Here is a 23511-nt window from a genome sequence, read left to right as displayed (position 1 = left end):
CAGCAGGTAACTCCCAAGTCTTTCTAAGAGAGTTATTTTAGAAGCTTGTTCAGGTATACCTTAATTATGCCATTTACACAGTTGCTGATACTTGATAAATATTTTGCAGAGACTTTGGCTTTTAAAGTGAAGTTGTATATGAAGATATTGAAGGGTTTTGTGTCACTAATGAGAAGATATATAGTGTCATTACTTAACACTAAAAGTTAATAGGCTAAAAGTCTAAAGTCACCAACCTTGCTATTCAAAGTGTGGTCAGCGGACAAGCAGCATAAACATGACTTGCGGGACTTCCCTGGTGGCGCAGTGGTTAAGAATCCGCCTGCCAATGCAGGGGACACGGGTTCGAGCCGTGGTCCGGGAAGATCCCACATGCCGCGGAGCAATGAAGCCTGTGTGCCACAAGTACTGAGCCTGCGCTCTAGGGCCCGCGAGCCACAACTGCTGAGCCCGTGTGCCACAGCTACTGAAGCCCATGCACCTAGAGTCTGTGCTCTGCAACAAGAGAAGCCCCTACAATAAGAAGCCCGCGCACTGCAATGAAGAGTAGCCCCCATTCGCCACAACTAGAGAAAGCCTGTGCACAGCAACGAAGACCAAACACAGCCTAAATAAATAAATAAATAAAACATGACTTGGAGGGGCTTCCCTTGTGGCACAATGGTTAGGAATCCACCTGCCAGTGCAGGGGACACGGGTTCAATCCCTGGTCCAGGGAGATAACCACATGCCTCAGAGCAACTAAGCCCACGCGCTGCAACTACTGAAGCCCGTGCGTTCTAGCGCCCACATGCCACAACTCCTGAGCCCGCGTGCTGCAACTACTGAAACCCATGTGCCTAGAACCCACACTCCGCAACAAGAGAAGCCACTGCAATGAGAAGCCTGCGCACAGCAACAAAGAGTAGCCCCCGGTCGCTGCAACTAGAGAAAGCCCGTGTGCAGCAACAAAGACCCAATGCAGCCAAAAACAAAAACAAACATGACTTGGAAGCTTGTTAGAAATGCAAATTCCCAGACCCAACTAACTCTAGACCTACTGAATCAAAATCTCTGTGAGTATAGCCCAAGAATCTTATGCTTTAAAAAATTCTTCAGATGATTTTTATGCCAGCTAAGGTTGTAGAAGCACTGAGTTAGAACAAGTTGACATCAAAATACTGAATATTATAAGTTATATACCTGTTGTACATTCATTGCAAGATAGAAAAATTGCTAAAATAGTGTTAACCCAAATAAGCATGAGGCTAGTAATGATGACAATGATGATATGTAACACAGATGAAAAATAATCTCCATAGACAGTATGGGGGAAATGTATGAGCAGTTAATTGGCCTTGAATAACATGCATTTATCAGTGAAAAAGGGATTATTGCTGCTTACTTAATTGGAAGAGACTGCTTATATAGAAATCTATGTTAATGAGACACATTATCCTAGAAGTACACCTTTTTTAAGGCCATCTATTGTAGCTGCTTCATCATTAATCTCTATCCTGGCCCATCATTAAATATCCAACTCTAATCTTTGGTGACAATAATAGCAGTGCAGATGAAGCCTTTTGTCCAAGATCCTCAAGAAACCAGATGGAAGAAGTATTTACTGTATGCATATGTACAGATACTTAGCTTGGTTTGAGGTTTTATTGAATGTTTTCCTTAGAAATAAAAGAGTACCAAGTATTTATGGTCTGTATCACACTATTTCATTCATCAGTTTGTTACTGTATCAAAAAACTACAATACTAATTTTGCTATTTATCCTACCTAGTGTATATCCTACCTAGTGTATAGAATATTCATACTTTCACTGCACAAATAGTAATGTGTTTAATTATGGGATGCTGCCTCAGACGTCCTGTATTATATATAATATATGCACAAATTATCTGTATATAACTTTAAAAATAATGAATTCTAAATGCATTCCACACCCAGAGGTTTTGAATAAGCAGCTGTGGACCTATACGTACATAAATGGGATACTTTGCAGCCATTTAAAAGAACAAGAATCTCTTTATGTACTGATATGGAATAATCTCTAAGATATACTGATATGTAGGGGAAAATGACATGTAAATCTGTATATACTATGCTACCATTTGTGGATTTTTTTTAAAGGAGAGGAAACAAAGTATTTCCTTGTTATGCATAGAATATCCTGGAAGGTAAAACAAAAACTATTGGTTGTATACCGAGTTAGAATTGGATGAATGTGGGTCAGAGGTAAGGGGGAGAAAGAATTTTTCATTATTTACCTTTTGTATCTTTTCAACATTGAACCATGTGAATATTTCCAAAATTTTAAATTATAAATGTAAAAAGAAACATCTCAAATTGAAATGCAAAAATTAAAAAAGAATGGGGGTGGGGGAAGCCAGAACAGAATATCTGAGAACTGTAAGACAATTTACAAAAGAGATATTTTGGGTTGGCCAAATAAGATGTTATGGAAAGACCTGAATGAACTTTTTGACCAACCCAATAACATATGCAGTATATTCTGTGATACCCGAAGGAGAAGAAAGAAAAGAGGAAAGGAAATATTTGAAGTAATAATAGCTGAGAATTTTCCAAAATTAGTGACAAACCAGAACACAGATCCAGGAAGATCAGAGAACACCAAGTAGGATGAATACCAAAAAGTTTTCTCCTAGCCATGTCCTATTCAAACTGCAGAAAATCAAAAACCAGGAGAAAATCTTGAAAGAAGACAGAGAACAAGACAACTTTACCTATAGAGAAACAAGGATAAGAATTATATCAACCTCACTTTATAAACCATGCAAGCAAGAGGGAGTGAAGTGAAATATTTAAAATGTTGGAAGAAAAAACCACCAACCTAGAATGCAGTATCCAGACAAATTAGCCTTCAAAAGTAAAGGAGAAATAAAGACTGTCTCAGACAAAGGCTGTAGACAATAAATTGCAAGAAATCCTTCATAGGGAAGAAAAATGATAGAGCTGAAACTCAAATCTTTGTGAAGAAAGGAAGAGTGTTAGAGAAGGAATAAATAAAGGTAAAATAATCCTTTGGGTTTTTAAAAAAATTCTTAATTGAACTAATAGATAACTGCTTGTTCAAAATAATAATAGCAATGTATTGGGTTACTATAGCTTAAAGATAAATGAAAGCAATGATGTTATAGACAGAGCGAAGAATTGGGAATACTATTATAAGGTACCTTATGAAGTGGTATAGTTATTTGAAAATGGACTTAGATTAGTTGTAAATGTACACTGCCACTCTAGGGCAAACACTAAAGTAATTTTTTGAAGAAATAGAATCGTGAGAAGAGAAAATTGAATTATGTAAAATGCTCAGTTTAAAAGAGAAGGCAGAAAAGAGGAAAGTTTTTTTAAAAAAAGAAAAACAAATGCAGTGAATAAAAAACAGTTACAAATATGGTAGATATTAATCCAAATATATCAGTAATCATTTTAAATGTCTTTTAAATGGTCTAAATACACCAATTAAAAGACAGATTGGAGAACTTACATAGTAAAAATTATTTCAATTTTCTTGATTTATTGTAAGTTTCTTTGTGGTAATAATCCCTCTCAGCATATTTTAATGACATATACCTAGTGACTAATCCACAAACAGTAGTCTATAATAGAAACGATGGTTGACCTACTGCATTTACATGGCTCTCTGTAGGAATGCTTATGAAGTATTCATCACCATTGCCACTTGCTAGCAATTACTTGATTTTCCATGTCAGCATAATTTTAATAAATTTTGTATCCCAAAAGAGAATGATTGCTTCCTCCCCCAAGAATTTACAGTAGAATTTTTTGCCTTCTTGTTTATGGGGAAAAAAATAAAAGGAAATTTTGAGATTAAAAAAAAAAAAAGACTGGAAAAGAAAAAGTTAATTCCCTGGTGGTCTGGTGGTTAGGACTCCATGCTTCCACTGCAGGGGGCCCAGGTTTGATCCCTGGTTGGGGAACTAAGATCCTGCAAGCCACATGGTTTGGCCGGGCGGGGAAAAAAAAACAGACAGACTGACAGTGGATTTAAAAAAAAAAGAAAAGAAAAAAAAAGACCCAACTATATGTTGTCTACAAGAAACCCAGTTTAAATATAAAGACACAGATAGAGTGAAAGTAAAGGGAAGGGATCGATGACCTAAATATAAGAGCTAAAGTAATAAATTTCATAAGAGAAAACATAGGAGTAAATCTTCATGACCTTGGATATGGCAATAGAGTCTTAGATTATGATACCAAAAGCATGAGCAGCAAAAGAAAAGAATAAATTGGACCTCATCAAAGTTAAAAACTTTTGTTCAAGGGGCTTCCCTGGTGCCGCAGTGGTTGAGAATCTGCCTGCTAATGCAGGGGACACGGGTTCGAGCCCTGGTCTGGGAGGATCCCACATGCCGCAGAGCAGCTAGGCCCGTGAGCCACAACTACTGAGCCTGCGCGTCTGGAGCCTGTGCTCCGCAACAAGAGAGGCCAGGATAGTGAGAGGCCCGCGCACCGCGATGAAGAGTGGCCCCTGCTTGCCACAGCTGGAGAAAGCCCTCGCACAGAAACGAAGACCCAACACAGCAAAAATTAATTAATTAATTAATTAAACCACATTAGAGAATGGCTGAAAACACTTTAAAAAAAAAAAAAAAACTTTTGTTCATCAAAGGACATTATCAAGAAAGTGAAAAGACAACTTAAAGGATGGAAGAAAATATTTATAAATTGTATATCCGATAAGGGCTTAACATACAGAATATGTAAAGAACTACAACTCAACAACAAAACGATAAACAACTGAATTTTAAAGTGGGCAAAAGAAGAGACAGTTCTCCAGAGAAGATACACAAATGGCTTATAAGCACATGAAAAAAAACCTCAACATCATTAGTCATTAGGGAAATGCAAATCAAGACCACAATGAGATACCACTTCACACCCACTAGAATGGCGTTTTTTTGGCCACGCAGTGCGGCCTGTGGGATCTTAGTTCCCGAAGGACTGAACCCAGGTCCCCCTGCAGTGAAGCGTGGAGTCCCATGGTGAGGATGTGGAGAAATTGAAATCCTTTTACATTGCTGGTGGGAATGTAAAGTGATTCAGCTGCTGTGGAAAATAGTGTGATGATTCCTGAAATTTTTAAATACAATTAACATATCCAATAATTCCACTCCTAGGTATATGCCCAAAAGAATTCAAAACAAGGACTCAAAACAGGTACTTTATATGCCAGTGTTCATTGCAGCATTATTCACAATAGCCAAAAGTTGGAAACAACCCAAGTGTCCATCAGCATATGAATGGATAAACAAAATATGGCATATACATACAATGGAATATTATTATTAAGTCATTAAAAAGAAATGTTCTGATAACATGCTACAACATGGGGTAACCTTGAAGACATTATACTAAGTGAAATAATTCAGACACAAAACAAATAATTATTGTATGATTCCACATATAGGTCTAGGATAGACAAATTAATAAAGATAGAGAGTAGAAGTTACCAGGGGCTAAAGGGAGAAACAATGGTGAGTTACTGCTTAATGAGTACAGAGTTACTGCTTAATGAGTACAGAGTTTCTGTTTAAGATGATAAAAATATTTTGGAAATAGATGGTGCTGGTATTTATACAATGAATGATATTTCACAATGGTGAATATGATTAACACCACTCAGTTGTATACTTTAAAATAGTTAAAATAGCAAGTTTTATTTTATATATATATATATATATATTTTAACCACAGTTAATAGATAGGCAGTGTTAAAACAAGCAAATACACCCTAAGTACAAACACTGAACAGCACTGGGCTTCATTTATATCCTGTACCTTTAGGCAGATATTTAACTCTTCTGTGACTGAGTTTGTATGCTTTACCTTTCCATATATATTGAACTAAAAACAGAGGCCAGGGCTTAAACAAATAAACCACATATATGAGGTGTTGTCAGCACTCTGGCCCCCACTTTCCATACCTTGGAGACTCACTATCAAACCAACTGCACTGAAAGCAGGAAGAGTCTGGAAAAGATATTCTCTCAGGAAAGCATGCATACTAGTTGAGGCAGTTTGTTATTTTCATCTTAAAAACTATTTATTAACCACAGTCAGATCCCTTCAACAACAACTAAGTAAAGTATGGAGAAAGGTATACAATGTTAACACAAATCAAGAGAAAGCTGGAATGCCTATGTTAATCAAACAAAGCAGACTTCAGTACATGGGAAATTATTAGGGATAAAGAGGGGCACTACAGGGTTTCCCTGGTGGCACAGTGGTTAAGAATCCACCTGCCAATGCAGGGGACACGGGTTCAAGCCCTGGTCCGGGAAGATCCCACATGCCGTGGAGCAGCTAAGCCTGTCTGCCACAACTACTGAGCCTGAACTCTAGAGCCCGCGAGCCACAACTACTGAAGCCCGCGTGCCTAGAGTCCATGCTCCACAACAAGAGAAGCCACCGCAATGAGAAGCCCGCGCACCGCAACGAAGAGTTGCCCACACTCGCTGCAACTAGAGAAAGCCCATGCACAGCAACGAAGACCCAACGCAGCCAAAAATTAATTGATTAATTAATTAATTTTTAAAAAGAGGGGCATTACATAGTGATAAAGGGGTCAGTTCTCCAAGAAATCATAATAATCCTTAATGTATATGCATCTAACAACAAAGCATCAAAATATGTGAGGCAAAAAACTGATAGAGGGCTTCCCTGGTGGCGCAGTGGTTGGGAGTCCGCCTGTCGATGCGGGGGATACGGGTTCGTGCCCCGGTCCGGGAAGATCCCACATGCCGTGGAGCGGCTGGGCCTGTGAGCCATGGCCGCTGAGCCTGCGCATCCGGAGCCTGTGCTCCGCGACGGGAGAGGCCGCGGCGGTGAGACGCCCGCGTACCGAAAAAAAAAAAAAAACTGATAGAACTGCAAGGAGAAATGGACAAATCCACTGAGAATTCACAATACCTCTATCAGTAATTGGTAGATCAGGCAGGCAGAAAATCAGTAAGGTATACTTGAACTGAACAGCACCATCAATTAACTGGATCTAATTAACATTGGTAAAATACTTCCTCAAACAACAATAGAATACACATTCTTTTCAAGCTCACATGGAATGTTCACCAAGATAGACCACATTCTGGACCATAAAACACACCTCAATAAATTTAGAAGAATAGAAATCATACAAAGTATACTCTCAGGTCACAGTGGAATTAAACTAGAAATTAAGAACAGAAGGATAACTGAAAAAACTCCCCCAAAATATGGAGTTTAAACAACACACTTCTAAGTAACACATGGATCAAGATGACGTCTTGAGAAATTTTTAAATATTTTGAACTAAATGAAAGTTAAAATGCAACTAATCAGAAATGTAGGATGCAGTGAAAGCAGTGCTTGGAGGGAAATTTTATAGCATTAAATGCAAATGTTAGAAAAGGAATATTTGCAACCAATAATCTATTACCTCACACCTGTTAGAATGGCTATTATCAAAAAGATAAGAGATGTGGAGTGCACTGTTGGTGGGAATGTAAATTGGTATGGCCACTCTGGAAAACAGTATAGAGGTTTCTCAAAAAATTAAAAAATAGAAATACCATGTATGGTCCAGCAATCCCACATCTGGGCATATATCCAAAGGAAATGAAATCACTATCTCAAAGAGATATCTGCACTCCCATGTTAATTGCATTGCAGCATTATTCCCAATAGCCAAGATTTGGAAACAATGTAAGTGTCTGTTGACAGATGAATGGATAAAGAAAATGTAGTATATATACAGACATGTACATACACACACAATGGAATATTATTCAAACATAAAAAGGAAATCCAGTCATTTGCAACTTTGAGGGCATTATGCTAAGTGAAATAAGTCAGAGAAAGACAAATGTATAATCTCACATATGTGAGAACCTAAAAAAAGCTGAACTATAGAAACAGAGAGTAGATTGGTGGTTGACAGTGGGTAGGGGGTGGGAGAAATGGGGTGATGTTGGTCAAAGGATACAGACATCCAGTTATATGAATAAGTTCCGGGGATCTAATATGGTAACTATAGTTAACATGGTGACTATAGTTAACTGTATTGTATACTTGAAATTTGCTAAAAGAGTAGATCTTAAATATTCTTGCCTCAATGAAGAAAAAGAAAAAGGTAACTGTAAGGTGATGAATATGTTAACTAACCTTATCGTGGTAATCATTTGCAATAAATATATCAAGTCACATTATACACCTTAAACTAAAACAATATTATATGTCAATTATGTCTCAATAAAGGTGAGGGGGAATAAAATAAAATAAGCTTCCACCTTAGAAAACTAGAGAAAGAAGAGCAAAGCTGGCAGAAAAAAAAAAAAAGATAATAAAAAAATTAGAGCAGAAGTCAATGAAACTGAAAATAGGAAAACATGAGAAAATCAAAGAAAGCGAAAGCTAGTTCTTTCTAAAGATCAATAAAACTGATAAACCTCTAGCCAGGCTAGCCAAAAAACAAAAACAAACAAATAAAAAAAGATGACATAAATTACTAATATCTTAAATGAAAAGAGGGGCCATCATTATTGATCCATGGATGTTAAAAGGATAATGAAGGAATATTATGAAAAACAGTATTCTCTAAAATTTGATAGATGATAAAACGGACCAATTCCTTGAAAAACACAATCTACCAAAACTCACACATGGAGAAATAAATAATAAATCAATCAATCTAGGCCTACATCTGTTAAAGAAATTGAATCAGTAATCTTCCAAACAGAAAGCACTTGGCCCAGATGATTTCACTGGTGAGTTCTATCAAATACTTGAAAAAAATGATACCAACTCTCTGCAGTCTCTTCCAGAAAATAGAAGCAGAGAGAACACTTCCTAACTCATCCTACGAGGCCAGCATTACCTCATACCAAAACCAGATAAAGACAGTACAAAAAAGGAGAACTACATACCAATATCACTCATGGACATAAATGCAAAAAATCCTCAACAAAATATTAGCAAACTGAATCCAACAAAGTGTGAAAAGAATTATACACCATGACCAAGTGGGATTTATTCCAGGAATGCAAGGCTGATTCAGCACTTGAAAATCAATTAATGTAATCCATTACATCCACAGGCTAAAGAAGAAAGATCATATGATTATACTAATAGACACAGGAAAAAAACATTAACAAAGGCCAACACCTATTCATAATTTAAAAAAAACAAAACAAAACCTCTCAGCAAATTAGGAATAGAAGAGAACTTATTCAACTTTATAATGAACATCTAGAAAGAACCTCCAGCTACCATCATACTTAATGGAGAGAACATAGATGCCTTCCCCTGAAGATCAGAAATAGGACAAGAATATCACCTCTCACCACTCCCATTCAACATTATACGGGAAGTCCTAGCTAATGAAATAAGACAAGAAAGGAAAGAAAAGGTATATAGGTTGGAAAGGAAGAAATAAAACTGTCTTTGTTTGCAGATGACTTGATTGTCTATGTTAAATCCCAAAGAATCAAGAACAAACTGGAACTAATGACTGATTATGGTAAGGTTGCAGGATACAAGGGTAATATACAAAAGTCAATTGCTTTCCTATATACCAGCAATGAACAGTTGGAATTTTAAGTTAAAAACCACAATACCATTTACATTAGGACCCCTCAAAAAAGTACTAAGAAAAATCTAACAGAATATGTACAAGATCTATATGAGGAAAACGATAAAACTTTGAGGAAAGAAATCAAAGAAGATCTAAATGAATAGATATTCCATGTCCATAAATAGGAAGACTCGATACTGTTATTATGTCAGTGCTTCCTAACTTGATCTATAAATTCAGTAGTACAGTCTCAACCAAAATCCTAGCATTTTATTTTGTGGATATCGATAAACTGTCTTTATATGGGAAAGCAAAAGACCTAGAATAGCCAATAGAAGAACAAAGTTGGAGAACTAACACCATCTGACTTCAAGACAATATAAAGCTACAGTAATCAAATAGTGTGGTATTGGCAAAAGAATAGACAAATAGTTCAATGGAACAGAATATAGAGCTCAGAAATAGACCCACACAAATATAGTCAACTGATCTTTGACAGAGGAGAAAAGGACGGTCTTTTCAACAAATGGTACTGGAAGAACTGTACATCCACATCTAAAAAAATGAATATAGACACTGACCTTACACCTTTCACAAAAATTAATTCAAAATGTATCAGACATAAAGGTAAAACACAAAATTATAAAACTTCTAGAAGATAACACAGGAGAAAATCTAGGTGACCTTGGGTTTGGCAATAACTTTTTTTTTGGCCACACCGTGCAGCTTGTGGGATCTTAGTTCCAGGACCAGGGATCGAACCTGGGCCCCCCGCATTGGAAGCGTGGAGTCCTAACCACTGGACCGCCAGGGAATTCCCAGCAATAACTTTTTAGATACAACACCAAAATTACAATCCATGAAAGAAAACACTGATAAGTAGGACGTCATTAAAGTTTAAAACTTACGTGAAAAACACTGAAAAGACAAGCCACAGACTGGGAGAAAATATCTGCAAAACAATATCTGATAAAGGACTTGTATCCCAAATACACAAATAACTCTTAAAACTCAACAATAAGGAAAACAAACAACTGAATTTTAAAATGCACTAAAGACCTGAACTGATGCCTTACCAAACAAGATATATAGATGGCAAACAAGCATATAAAAAGATATTCAGCATGATATGTCATTTGGGGAATGCAAATTAAAACAAAAGCTAGAAACCACTACATACCTATTAGAATGGCTAAAATCCAAAACACTGACAACACCAAACACTAGTGAGGATGTGGAGCAGCAGGGACTTATTCATTCCTCGTGTGAATGCAAAAGGTCCAGCCACTTTGGAAGACAGTTTGGCAGTTTTTTTACAAAGCTGCACCTAGTCTAACTATATGATTCAGCAGTCATGTTCCTAAGTATTTACCCAAATGAGTTGGAAACTTATGTCCACACAAAAACCAGCACACAAATGTTTATAGCACCTTTATTTATAATTGCCAAGAACTGGAAGCAACCAAGATGCCCTGCAGTAGGTGAATGGATAAACAAACTGAGGTAGATCCGTACAATGGGATATCATTTACCAATAAAAAGAAATGAGCTACCCTTCAATAAATGGTGCTGGGAAAACTGGAGAGCTACATGTAAAAGAATGAAATTAGAACATCCTCTAACCCTATATACAAAAATAAACTCAAAATGAATCAAAGACCTAAATGTAAGACCAGAAACCATAAAACTCCTTGAAGAAAACACTCTGACATAAATCGTAGCAATGTTTTTTTGGATCTGTATCCTAAAGCAAAGGAAATAAAAGCAAAAATAAACAAATGGGACCTAATTAAACAACGCTTTTTGCACAGCAAAAGAAACCATCAACAAAATGAAAAGACTACCTACTGAATGGGAGAAAATATTTGCAAATAATATGACCAAGAAGGGGTTAAATCCAAAATATATAAACAGCTCGTATAACCTAACATCAAAAAAACAAAACAACCTGATTAAAAGATGGGCAGAAGACCTGAACAGACATTTTTCCAAATGTCTATTTGGAATGCTCAACAGGCACTAAAAAGATGCTCAATATCATCAATCATCAGAGAAATGCAAATTAAAACCACAATGAGATAATCACCTCACAGCTGTCAGAATGGCTGTCCTCAAAAAGAACACAAATAACAAAGGTTGGCAAGGATGTGGAAAAAAGGGAACCCTCATACACTGTTGGTGGAAATGTAAATTGGTGCAGCCACTGTGGAATATGATATGGAGAGTTCTCAGAAAACTAAAAATAGAAATACGACATGACCCAGCAATTCCACTCCTGGGTATATATCCAAAAAATATTAAAACACTAATTCAAAAAGATACATGTACCCCAGTGTTCATAGCAGCGTCATTTACAATAGCCAAGAAATGGAAGCAACCTAAGTGTCCATCAACAGATTAATGGATAAAGAAGAGATGGTATACCACCTAGAGGGGTGGGATAGGGAGGGTGGGAGGGAGACCCAAGAGGGAGGGGATATGGGGATATATGTATATGTATAGCTGATTCACTTTGTTATACAGCTGAAACTAACACAATGTAAAGCAATTATACTCCAATAAAGATGTTAAAAAAAAAAGGAAGAGATGGTATAGATAGATATACAATGGAATACTGCTCAGCCATAAAAAAGAACAAAATTTTGCCATTTGCAACAACATGGATGACTTGGAGGGTGTTCTACTAAGTAAATTAAGTCAGACAGAGAAAGACAAATATTGTATGATAGCACTTTTATGTGAAATCTAAAAAAATACAACAAACTAGTGAATATAACAGAAAAGAAACAGACTCACAGATATAGAGACCAAACTTGTGGGGAATTCCCTGGTGGTCCAGTGGTTAGGCCTCCGTGCTCTCACTGACAAGGGCCTGGGTTCAGTCCCTGGTCAGGGAACTAAGATCCCACGAGCCGCGCGGTGCGGCCAAAAAAAAAAACAAAGTCTATTAAATGTTTTAATTGTTTTTAAAGATGATAGAAGAAAAAAAGGTAATCTCTCAATCCTGACACCCAAAGGTAACTACTACTACTAAGACGGTTTTATAATAAATATTCCCAGGTATTTCCTGTTCATATATGTGTGCACACACATGCTGTACACAAACAGACTGCTACTTATCTCTTTTATATAAAAGTAGAATCATAGGGCTTCCCTGGTGGCGCAGTGGTTGAGAGTCCACCTGCCGATAAAGGGGACGTGGGTTCATGCCCCCGTCCGGGAAGATCCCACATGCCGCAGAGCGGCTGGGCCCGTGAACCATGGCCGCTGAGCCTGCGCGTCCGGAGCCTGTGCTCTGCAACGGGAGAGGCCACAACAGTGAGAGGCCCGCGTACCGCAAAAAAAAAAAAAAGTAGAATCATAGAATATTAACTATACACAAATTTTTTATAATTCCCCCAACAACCTTAAAAGGTTATTTTTTCCATTACTTCCATGAAGTAACTGATCTGGTAAACGGCTGAACTAGGTTCACTTCCCAATGTATTTTACTCCAAAGTCTGTATACTCTTACCACTGCACCTCTTGGTAAAACATAAGACCTACTTTTTGTTCTATCTTTACTTCACATTTTACCCCCTCAGAAGATACACCAATCTTTCATATACCCTACTGCCATTATACAGTGACCTTCACGTCATATGGTACACAAGGCATTCCTGCTATGTATTCCTTAACTCTGTGCACTCATACTTGCTTACTGGATAGGAAGTGGTGGCCCAGCTCCTTTTTGCTCCAGGGAGCTGTACTGAGGAACAAACTATGGGACTGGCATACTTTTTTGGCAATAATGTGGCTTCCTTCTCCTGTATAAGTAGCTCTCAAAATTCAGATGTTCTAGAAAATGACTTCTGGGACCTAAAGATCCTGAGGGAAAAGAGGGTGAGGGGTAGAGGCAGATGAAAAGGTGGAGAGAGGTGAATTCATGTGGGTGCCTGGGGAAGGAAGGAGCCTCTAGTGGGTTCAGTGGAGACAGAGCTTGACCACCCAGAAGAGATGGTGGCCTTCAGAAGCACTCAGTGCATTGATAGCCGTCAGTTCAACCAGTACCTGTTGTTCCCTGTTCTTCCCTGTTCAGGGAAGCTTTAAAGAAGACCTTGTCCCTGCCCCTTCTCTCGGCACCTGTAGGAGACACTCTGAGGCTCCGCACAATCCTGGAAGCAATACAGAAGCACATCCATTCTTCCTCCCTCATCTTCAAACTGGCCCAAGATGCATTCAAGATTGCAACACCCACGGACAGTAGTACAGACAGCACCCTGCTCAACGTGGCCCTGGAGCTGGGGTTACAGGTATGGAGGACAAGCGGGCCATCCCCACTTTAGACTTCTGGCCTAGTGACAACTGGTAGAAGATAAGATCCCACGGGGACTGGAGTGGGCATGGGCCAGGACTGGTTCTTTCTCTGTCCCCAGGACACAGCTTCTAGGCTAGACACAAGGTAAGGACTCAACATTGGCCTCTGTTTTGAAGTTACGGCCAGTTAAGCAGTGTAGCCTTAGGCTCCACAGGGTCCCCATCTTCTCCGTACCCCACCCCCATTCCTCCAAGTCAAGCAAGGTGTGGTAATAAGGGCTTTATTCATTACAGGTCATCAGAGGAGTGTTCTATCTGATTGGTAGCAGGGGTGGGGCAGAAATTAAACAAACCCATCTGTAGTTATCAGGGGAGAGATGGCTGTTTAAGGCACCAATAAATACTTGTTGCATAAATGAATGGCAAGGGGGAGTGGGGAGGGGGAAGTTATAGCAATTATGCTTAGCCAACTGGGAAGGCTGCTTTTTTGCCCAGGTGATGAGGATGACCTTATCAACCCTTAACTGGAGGCGCCGGGAGATGGTGCGGTGGTTGGTGACATGCGCTACAGAAGTGGGTGAGTCTCCCAGCTCCCTGTACCCCCAGGGGAAAGGATTCCTAGGCCCTACTCTTGGGACAGGACGACGAATTTAGAGCTCTCATATTCCTATTACTGATGGCTAGGAAAGGATGAGGCTGCTGGTAGGAGAAGATGGCCTCTGTTCAGCCTGACCAAACTCTGCCCTCACTGCTTGGACCACACCCTGCTGTCAGCAGCACTTTGACCCTCTGATCAGAGACATTCTGAGAGAGTGAATTTTCAGCCACAAGTACTCAAGTGTAGCCTTGGGAGGTAGTTGGCCCAGTGGTTTGGTCCCAGTCCCTGTCCATGATTCTGAGAAACCCCAAACAACTTGGAGGCTCGGGACCCCATCTAGAGCCCAAAGCCCCAGCACAAGACTCTACCCTGAGAGGCCCCACTTCAGCTAGAACCCCCAGGCAGATCTGCGACTCCTGCCTTGGGGCAGGCAAACCACAGGCTCTGTTGCTCCATCCTTGTGAGGGGCTTAGAGCACCTGCAGAAACCTTCAACACTCTCACCTGGGGAAGGAAGGGATGGGAAGAGACCCCAAACAGGGTCTGGGCGTCTGGGTTGTTCCCCTTGCCTTGGCTGCCTCAGGTCATCTCGAGGCTGCTGAGAAGGAGGGAGAACTCGTCTCTGCAGGCCAAGTTCTGACCCCAAACGGTAGTCTGGGCAGACCTGGATCAGGTCCCGGATGGCCACGGCTGAGCTCAGGCTCTCCCTGACAGGTGTGCAGGCCCTGGTGAGCATCCTGCAGAGCTGGTACACACTCTTCACCCCCACCGAGGCGACCAGCATTGTGGCTGCCACAGCCGTATCCCACACCACTATCCTGCGCCTCAGTCTTGACTATCCACAGCGGGAGGAGCTGGCTAGCTGTGCTCGCACGCTGGCCCTGCAGTGTGCTATGAAGGATCCACAGAGCTGCGCCCTGTCGGCCCTTACGCTCTGTGAGAAGGACCACATCGCCTTTGAAGCAGCCTACCAGATTGCCATTGATGCTGCTGCTGGCGGCATGACTCACTCACAGCTGTTCACCATCGCCCGCTACATGGAGCTCCGTGGCTACCCGCTACGTGCCTTCAAGCTGGCCTCACTGGCCATGAGCCATCTCAACCTGGCCTACAACCAGGACACCCACCCGGCCATCAACGATGTGCTCTGGGCGTGCGCCCTCAGCCACTCCCTGGGCAAGAATGAGCTGGCGGCCCTGATTCCCCTGGTGGTGAAGAGTGTGCACTGTGCCACAGTGCTTTCAGACATCCTACGGCGCTGCACGGTCACTGCACCTGGCCTGGCCGGCATCCCAGGCCGCCGCAGCTCGGGAAAGCTTATGTCCACCGACAAAGCTCCCCTGCGCCAGCTGCTGGATGCCACCATCAATGCCTATATCAACACCACACACTCGCGCCTGACACACATCAGCCCTCGCCACTACGGAGAGTTCATTGAGTTTCTGAGCAAGGCCCGGGAGACCTTCCTGCTGCCGCAGGATGGCCACCTGCAGTTTGCCCAGTTCATCGACAACCTGAAACAAATCTACAAAGGCAAGAAGAAGCTGATGCTGCTGGTGCGAGAGCGCTTTGGCTGAGAGAGCAGATAGCTCGCTGCTGGGGCATCCTGCACTCCCAGGTATCATCTGGTCAGGCCAAGGACACAAACATTTGTCCACCCTGAGAGGACTCTGAGCACCTGTGGCTGAAGCCAGAGGACCACAGGGCTAAGCATGGGGAGAGTCCAGCTCTAGCCAACATGCCTTGTCAAGGTTCTCACAACAGCCCACTGTTCCTGGAGGAGCTGGGCCCTGCAGACCGATCAGAAACCCCACACATGCCACCTCACGCCCCGCTATCCTGCGTGTCCTGGGCATTGGCCCTCTCTCCTTGGCAAACACAGAACACTGTTCCGTCTCAGGGATTGCTTAACCAGAGAAACAGAAGCATTTATGGTACTGTAAATACTATAGTATATGTGTTGCCAATTACATTGTAAAATTGTAACTATTTATAATTCTGGTTCTAATCTGATGGGTAGCTGTGGGTGGGAAGATAGGCTTGTTTTCTGAGGAGATTCACAACCGTTTCTCAGGTTTCCCTTGCAGAGGATATGCTATTGGCAGTGGAAGAGTGGGGGTGGCAGAGAGAAAAATGGCCATTAGAGTAAACCCCAAGTCTAGTCTATGCAGAAACCCCGGCCTGCAGATGGGCATTGACAGCCCGGTGATGGGTGAGGGGCAGGGCCCGGTCTTGACTTAGACTTTCACCTCACGAAGCCATGGGGACACAGAAGCTCTTGCTCCTGCCTCACACAGCCTCTCTCTCTGGGAGCCTGCCGAGCTCCTGAGAAACAAGGGCAGGGAGAAGGTGAAGGTCTGGGAGGCCACTGGGCTTATAATGTTCATCTTCTCTGGTCACCTTTGTGTTAGACAGCATCTGGTTTCATCTCTAATTACACTTGTGTGTGTGTGGATCTGGATGGCTACGTATGTGCATCTGTGCGCATAGATATATCTGTGCATGCCTGCATGTGCACATGTATATTTATGTGTATCTGTGTCAGGTCTGTGTCTGTGTAAAGACATGTCTGTGTACTGGATGGTGGGTTTCTGTGTGAGGGTATACACATTTGTGAACATATAAAAATACATGTGTGTGTGTGTGTGTGTTGATGTTTGTCAATGCATGTGTAGTGTTTGTGTATCTGGGCACACGTAAGTGCATGTGTATAAACATGTCCGTGTCTGTGTGTAACTGTGTATATTTCCACATGTAGGTTTGTCTGTGAATTCATGTTTGAGGATCTGCCTGAACGTGTCCCTTCTCTTTTTGCCAGATCTCTCATCCCCATTTCTCTTATTCTCTCACCAGCTAAACATGTTCCTCATCTCTGGGCCTCCTTTATTCACCATTGTCTCACCAAACAAGCTTCTAAGCACTAGTCTCCCTCTGCCCTGAGTGGCTCCTTCAGTGCCACATTTCTCTTCTTACCCTGTACTTGCTTTCTTCCCCTGCCTTTCTACCTCAAGCTTCCTCTGCCTGCTTCTGTCACAGTCCCATTGGTCATTGGTTTGGAGGCTGCGGCTGGAATGCATTTCGCCTTTTCCTTTCTGACTAGTTTCTAGCTCTAGTGGGCAACCCCTGTCTTAGCCCTGGCTGACCTCCACAGCGTATCATGTTCCTGCTACCTTCCTGACCCCTCTGCTCAGCCTGGAAGTGTAATAGGAGGTAGCACAGGCATTCGGAAGAGTCATTTAGATGCCAGTGTCTTGGTGGTTACTGTTCCATGTTTTAGTTCCCCAGTAGGGGGTGGGGTGTGACAGGGAAGGGGTGGTATAGTTAGAGTGTGAACCAAGGACCTCTTTGTCTGCTTTACTTTCCTGTCTTTGACAAACTGTTTGTGTCACTTTTTTTTTCTCCACACTAACCAGTAAGTTGCATTTGCTGTTTGTGGCTACCAAAGTCTCACCGTCCAGCTACGGGCCCAACAACCTCTCAGCCCAATAGGTTGGTTTAAAAAAAAAAAAAAGACAACGCCACTCCCATTTCTGTATCACAATTGCCGTTTTTTAGCAAGTGTGTGAACTCACAGTGCTTTTCTATGAATAAATCCTGGATCACAGAAAAGATCATTTTTCTAAAATCAGAAATTGTGTTCTTTCAATAAATGGGGCCCTTCTCTCTTCTCCATCACCTGGCTGGGACAGGGAGCTGGTTAGGCTATATAGCACAGTGGGTTCCTAATGGTCTAAGATGTGGAATGACAAATGAAGAATTTCCTACTGCACCACACCCCTCTCCAGAGCTCACAGGCCTGTCAGAGCCTGATCCCAGGAAGTAGGTACCACCACGAAAAGCGGAAAGAGCAAGATACTGAGAAAATTAGAGGGTATGCACAGAAAAGAATGCAGGGCAACTGGCCCTGTGTCCCACTCTGGTCTATACACCCTTCCCTCCCCAGACGCAAAGCCCTGTCAGTTTGGCCTCATATGCTATAGGGACCCCATTTCCCTGCAAATGTCACAGCTCTATCTCCTAGGAAGATCTGCACAGACCCATGTAGCTCTGGGGCTTGGAGACCTGAGAGCAAAATGGTGGTAAAGGTCCTGACGTTAAGTCCTACATACATATTCACTGATACCCGAGGTCCCATGACTTGTGGGAGAGGATGCAGAAAGAGGCCCAGGGAAGGAAGAGGCTAAGAAGTAACTGAGGATAAAAGCACAGATCTTTCACAAACAAAACCACACGCAAGACTCCAGCTCTGGAACTTTTATTCTCCTGGAAGCAATCATCTGTGTTAGTGGTACTTCAGATAAAAGGATTATGCTCAGTTCTGTCGAAGCAGGCGTGAGTGTTTGTGCACGGCATCCACAAAGGCTCCCACATGTTCTGGGTCCATGTCAGGGTAAAGTCCGTGGCCCAGGTTGGCAATGTAGCGCCGCGGCCCAAAGTCATTCAGCATCTGCTGCACCAACTGCCCAATCTCTTCCTGGGGGGACCAACAGGGCACTGGCTACAGGGGGGGCCAGCACACCTCTGTCCTCCCTATACATAACAGTGACACACATACATGTAGGCATGCTTCTACTCAGTGTTAATCATACAGTCATTCAAAAAACTTTATCAGGTGCCTAGTATGGGCCAGGCGCTAAGAAAACACAAATGAACAAAATCAATGAGAAGGAACTCCTGCCTTCCTAGAGTTCACATGGTATGAGTGGAGTAGAGGGGAGGGATAAACAAATAATAGAAGCACACACATAGTAATAAACACCACCATATCCAGAACCATGGGAGTGCACAGAAACAAACACAGACACACACAGGGACCTGGCTGTTACCTCAGATGCATACAAGGCACAGGGGTCCAGGTTGCCCTGCAGGGTCACCGTCTTTCCCACGCAGTCCCTGGAAGTAGAGTCAGTGCCCTGTTCTGGTGACTGCACATATGGCAGTTGCATCCCCTCCACCGCACCTTCCATCACTCACCGGGCTTTCTCTGGGGCCACTGTCCAGTCAAGCCCAACCACCTCGTAGCCAGCCTGGGCCAGCTCCTCCAGGGCAAAATGTCCGTCCTTAGCAAAGATGATCTGGGGGAAAGGGCAAATCTCAGGCTGAGGGCTTTGCTATGCCTCCTAATGTAGCTCAGCTGTGCTTCTGCCCTCCAGTGGTCACTTCGGTCCATGCAGGACTTAACCTGATAGTTCCACAGGCCCACCTTCACTCATCTGATCCCCATCCTTACCATGGGCACTGGTGCCAGGCCTGCCTCCTGCAGCCCGGCTTTCACTCGCTTGGCCACATCACGGATGTAAGGCAGTGCAAACTTACTGAAGAGTTGTGGGCCAAGATGCCCTGCATGGGACTCAAAGAGCTGCAATGCCTACAGTTAGAAAAGAAATGCATAACACACAAAGAGGAAGTATCTCGGGCCCCACATACAGAATGTGCCTCAGTTTTCCTTCAGTTTTCCCCAAGTGACTTCAACCCCTGAGACTACCTAAGCCTATAAGCCCAGTTCCAGTCAAAAAGGAACTGCCTTCTCCAGATCCCAGTGCTAGGTTTGGTCTTTGAATACACAGAGCATTAAGCCCCCCTGCCAGTGTCTGGGCTTAGCTGCTCCAGCCAGATCATTTCATGCCAAGCTTCTTTTGTGCCTGGTATTGAGACACCTACCCTCACAGGTATAAGGAACTGTATTGTTTCTGGTCCTGAAAGACTAAACCCCAGGGCTTCCCTGGTGGTGCAGTGGTTAAGAATCCGCCTGCCAATACAGGAGACACAGGTTCGAGCCCTGGTCTGGGAAGATCCCACATGCCGCGGAGCAACTAAGCCCGTGCACCACAACTACTGAGCCTGTGCTCTAGAGCCCGCGAGCTGCAACTACTGAGCCTGCGTGCCACAACTACTGAAGCCCACGTGCCTAGAGCCCGTGCTCTGCAACAAAAGAAGCCACCACAATGAGAAGCCCAGGCACCGCAACAAAGAGTAGCCCCCGCTCGCCACAACTAGAGAAAGCCGCGCGCAGCAACGAAAACCCAATGCAGACAAAAATAAATAAAGACGAAACCCCAGCCTATTTGTCTCTCCCTCAGGACTTACCTGGGCACCAGCAGCCACTTGTCCCACCAGATATGGGACGAGAGCATCAGTGAGGATGCGAAGCAGCTGGTGACTGGCCTGCGGTCTCTGGTAAAGCCAGCGTTTGGCCTGAGCCATGGTGCTTGAGCCGCCACCCTCAACCATATATGTCATGAGAGTCCACTGCAAAAGGCAGAAGCCAGATAGACACTTCCTTCCCTTGTCTGCACCCATACCTGCCAGAGTAATTTCTCCAAGCCCAAGTCCCTGTCCTGTTCCATATTACCGGGGCACCAGCAAAGCCAATCAGTGGCACACGCCCAGCCAGACGTTGTCGAGTGAGAGTGATGGCCTGGAACACATAGCCCAGCTCAGAGGCCACTGTTGTTGGATCCCGGAGGCGCTGTAAATCCCGCTCTTCTCTTAATGGCTCTGGGAAGCTGGGCCCTTTGCCAGGCACCATGGTCACCTCCATGCCCAGTGCCTGGTGGGGGAGAAAATGTCTAGGTTCCCAAACTGTAACTCCAGGAGAAGGAGATCTGTTCAACCCATGCCAAGAAGGAGGAAAAGGAGAATAAAACTCAGCCAAACTCCGTCTCTTCCAGCCTGTTTTCCCCTCTGTCCCATAAGGATAAGTGCTTATCTTGAGCCTTGACTGTCTTTTCCCTTTGTTACCCATTCAAGAATCAGATTTGAGCAGGTACCTGGGGTACAACAAGGATGTCGGAGAAGATGATGGCAGCATCCAGAGGGAAGCGACGCAGTGGCTATAGGGAACAGAAGACAGATTGCTAGGTGGCGAGCTGACAGCATAAATCTCTCCCTCTTTTGTGGACCCCTCACCTGCAGAGTAAGTTCACAGCAGGTCTCTGGGGAGCGACAGGTGCTGAAAAAGTCCTGGGCAGCCCGAGTTTCCCTAAACTCTGCAGACAAAAAAGGGAAAGCAGGGCTCAGCCTTGAGGAACCTCCAGAGCCCTCCTCTGCCCCTCAAAAACTTTTCACCCTCCAGAGTTTTACCTAGACTCCGAGGCCCTGACCCTGACCTGGTAAGTAGCGGCCTGCCTGCCGCATGCACCAAACAGGAGTGTAGTCTGTTTCTTCTCCCCAGGCTGCTCGCAGGAAGGTGTCATTCTTCAGCTCCGGAAAACCCTGAGGTCTGGAGATCAGGAGCGGGTAGGGTAGGTGTCAGTAAACCAGGCTGGGGGTTGGGCAGGGCTCGGGTTCTAAAGGCGGATACAGTCCAGCACAGCTATCTATCTTCTCCAGGCCAGCTACCAAGCTGTGACTCCCCGCCGATTCCACCTCCCCTCTATCAGGTGGTGTACAGGACTAGAAGGGCCGGTGCCGGGGCCTCTACCCTACACATAGTCGCAGCTTCCCCAGGCTCAAAGCCACTGGAGGGACTGGGAGAGAGTGTGTGTGCGGGGGGGTGGGGGGCGGGGGAAACGAAAGTCCAGTTAGGAGAGTTTGGGGGGGTCTTTGGACCAAAAAATCTCAGGAACAAGGGTACCAGTGGGCTGGTTTGGGGGCTGGAAGATCTCCAGGCTGGGGGATGGTCATGGGGGGATCAGAGATGACAGTCCGAAAAAGGGATCTTAGTTGAGGATTAGGAAGTCCAGAGGGCATCTCCTAAATAAAGGTCTGGGGTACGCAGTCCAGCTAGGCGGTCCCTGGGATGAACATCTCAGGAATCCATGGTTGGAGGATTTGGGATTCCAGAGACTTGGGTTCTCCGGGGCTGGGGAAGAGGGGTATAGGGACAGATTCCTGAGCTCAAAGACTCAGGTCAGAAGCCCGTATGGCCACACTGCGTGGTGGCACAGAGAACTCACCCACACTCGTTCGCCTCCATGATAAGTTGTCAGTAAACGCGAGCACAGCCCCAGCTGTAGCCTAATTCTGAGCCTGCCCCCTGCCCAGGCTCCGCCCCTTCCTGGAATGAGCCAAGGCTGTCGCCATGTTGAAAGTCACATGATCAGACTCCAGAAACGGCTCCCGGGCTGCCCCGGCTGCTGCCCGTAGGACCCCCAGGTCTCTTCACCGTAAAGTCCTCTGTAGCGACGCAACAACAAACACCTCCCTCCCCCTCCCCCCACAAAAGAACTTCGCTGTAACTATACTTCACGTGGGTGAGAAATTTGCTCTCCTCTGACGGCCTGGGAATCCCGGAAGACTCGTCCCAGGTCTCACTTTCACTCCCACTCTTCACGATTTTAACAATTTTATGCCTGGCCCACCCAGGCATATGGTGAATTATGGAACCAAGTTGTACAGGGAACTGAAATAATTAAATATTTATATTACCTAGAAAGAGGCGGGCACTACAATAGGTGCAGCGATTACAGTGGAGAACAAGACATTTCCTTCCTTTAAGGAGCTACAGACATGCGGATACAGAGAAGTCAGCAATCACAATAGTAAATGTTTTTTGTTTTGTTTTGTTTTTTGCGTACGCGGGCCTCTCACTGTTGCGGCCTCTCCCGTTGCGGAGCACAGGCTCCGGACGCGCAGGCTCAGCGTCCATGGCTCACGGGCCCAGCCGCTCCGCGGCATGTGGGATCTTCCCAGACCAGGGCACGAACCCGTGTCCCCTACATCGGCAGGCAGACTCTCAACAACTGCGCCACCAGGGAAGCCCTCAATAGTAAATGCTTTAAAGGGAAAGAGCTAGAAGCAAGTAGCAAGGGCTCCATTTAACTGGGGAAAGCAGTGGGGTATTCCAAGCAGAGGGAACGGCATGTGTAAAGAGCAGACGAAAAAGAGCAAATGGCTTAATGGGAAACAAGATCAAGCTGGTGGAATTAAAGATGCTGGAGCTGTCTACAGAGTCCAGGTCATGCAGGCCTTTGTTAAGCGCATTTGTTCACTTTATCTTGTAGTAGTGTAATAGCATACAAATAGCTTGGAGAGAAGGGAAGAGAGGCACTGTGTTCCCAACTTATTAAGGAGAAATAAATGGAAAACTGTCA

General features: G+C 43.8%; 2 protein-coding genes across 5 annotated transcripts in view; one reads left to right on the top strand and one right to left on the bottom strand.

Moving 5' to 3' along the window:
* The window catches only part of ZSWIM5 (zinc finger SWIM-type containing 5), a 262543-nt gene extending 244545 nt beyond the window's left edge, over positions 1-17998 (top strand). The window contains exons 12-14 of the mRNA XM_067725917.1: positions 13712-13875; positions 14375-14456; positions 15191-17998. Coding sequence (XP_067582018.1) covers positions 13712-13875; positions 14375-14456; positions 15191-16053 — 1109 coding nt within the window. The 3' untranslated portion in view covers positions 16054-17998. The remainder of the gene's footprint in view (positions 1-13711; positions 13876-14374; positions 14457-15190) is intronic.
* Positions 17999-18715: 717 nt separating this feature from the next.
* On the bottom strand, positions 18716-22532 carry UROD (uroporphyrinogen decarboxylase). Of its 4 annotated transcripts, none has more exons than XM_067725922.1 (10): positions 22375-22532; positions 21586-21698; positions 21386-21465; positions 21247-21309; positions 20829-21026; positions 20564-20725; positions 19707-19844; positions 19451-19551; positions 19303-19369; positions 18716-19006 (listed from the first exon to the last, which is right to left on the bottom strand). In XM_067725922.1, exons 1-10 carry the CDS (start codon positions 22392-22394, stop codon positions 18917-18919), a joined length of 1032 nt encoding a protein of 343 aa, XP_067582023.1. In that variant the 5' UTR covers positions 22395-22532; the 3' UTR covers positions 18716-18916. The 4 variants fall into 4 exon arrangements, with proteins under 4 accessions (XP_067582023.1, XP_067582021.1, XP_067582022.1 ...); XM_067725920.1 differs by having other exon boundaries at positions 18716-18950; positions 22375-22531; XM_067725923.1 differs by lacking the exon at positions 18716-19006 and adding an exon at positions 19042-19109.
* Positions 22533-23511: the final 979 nt, after the last annotated feature.

This window comes from Pseudorca crassidens, chromosome 2, assembly GCF_039906515.1.
Source record: "Pseudorca crassidens isolate mPseCra1 chromosome 2, mPseCra1.hap1, whole genome shotgun sequence".
NCBI lineage: Eukaryota > Metazoa > Chordata > Mammalia > Artiodactyla > Delphinidae > Pseudorca > Pseudorca crassidens.
Note: the sequence above shows the minus strand (reverse complement) of the source record. Positions and strands in the feature narration are given on the sequence as shown.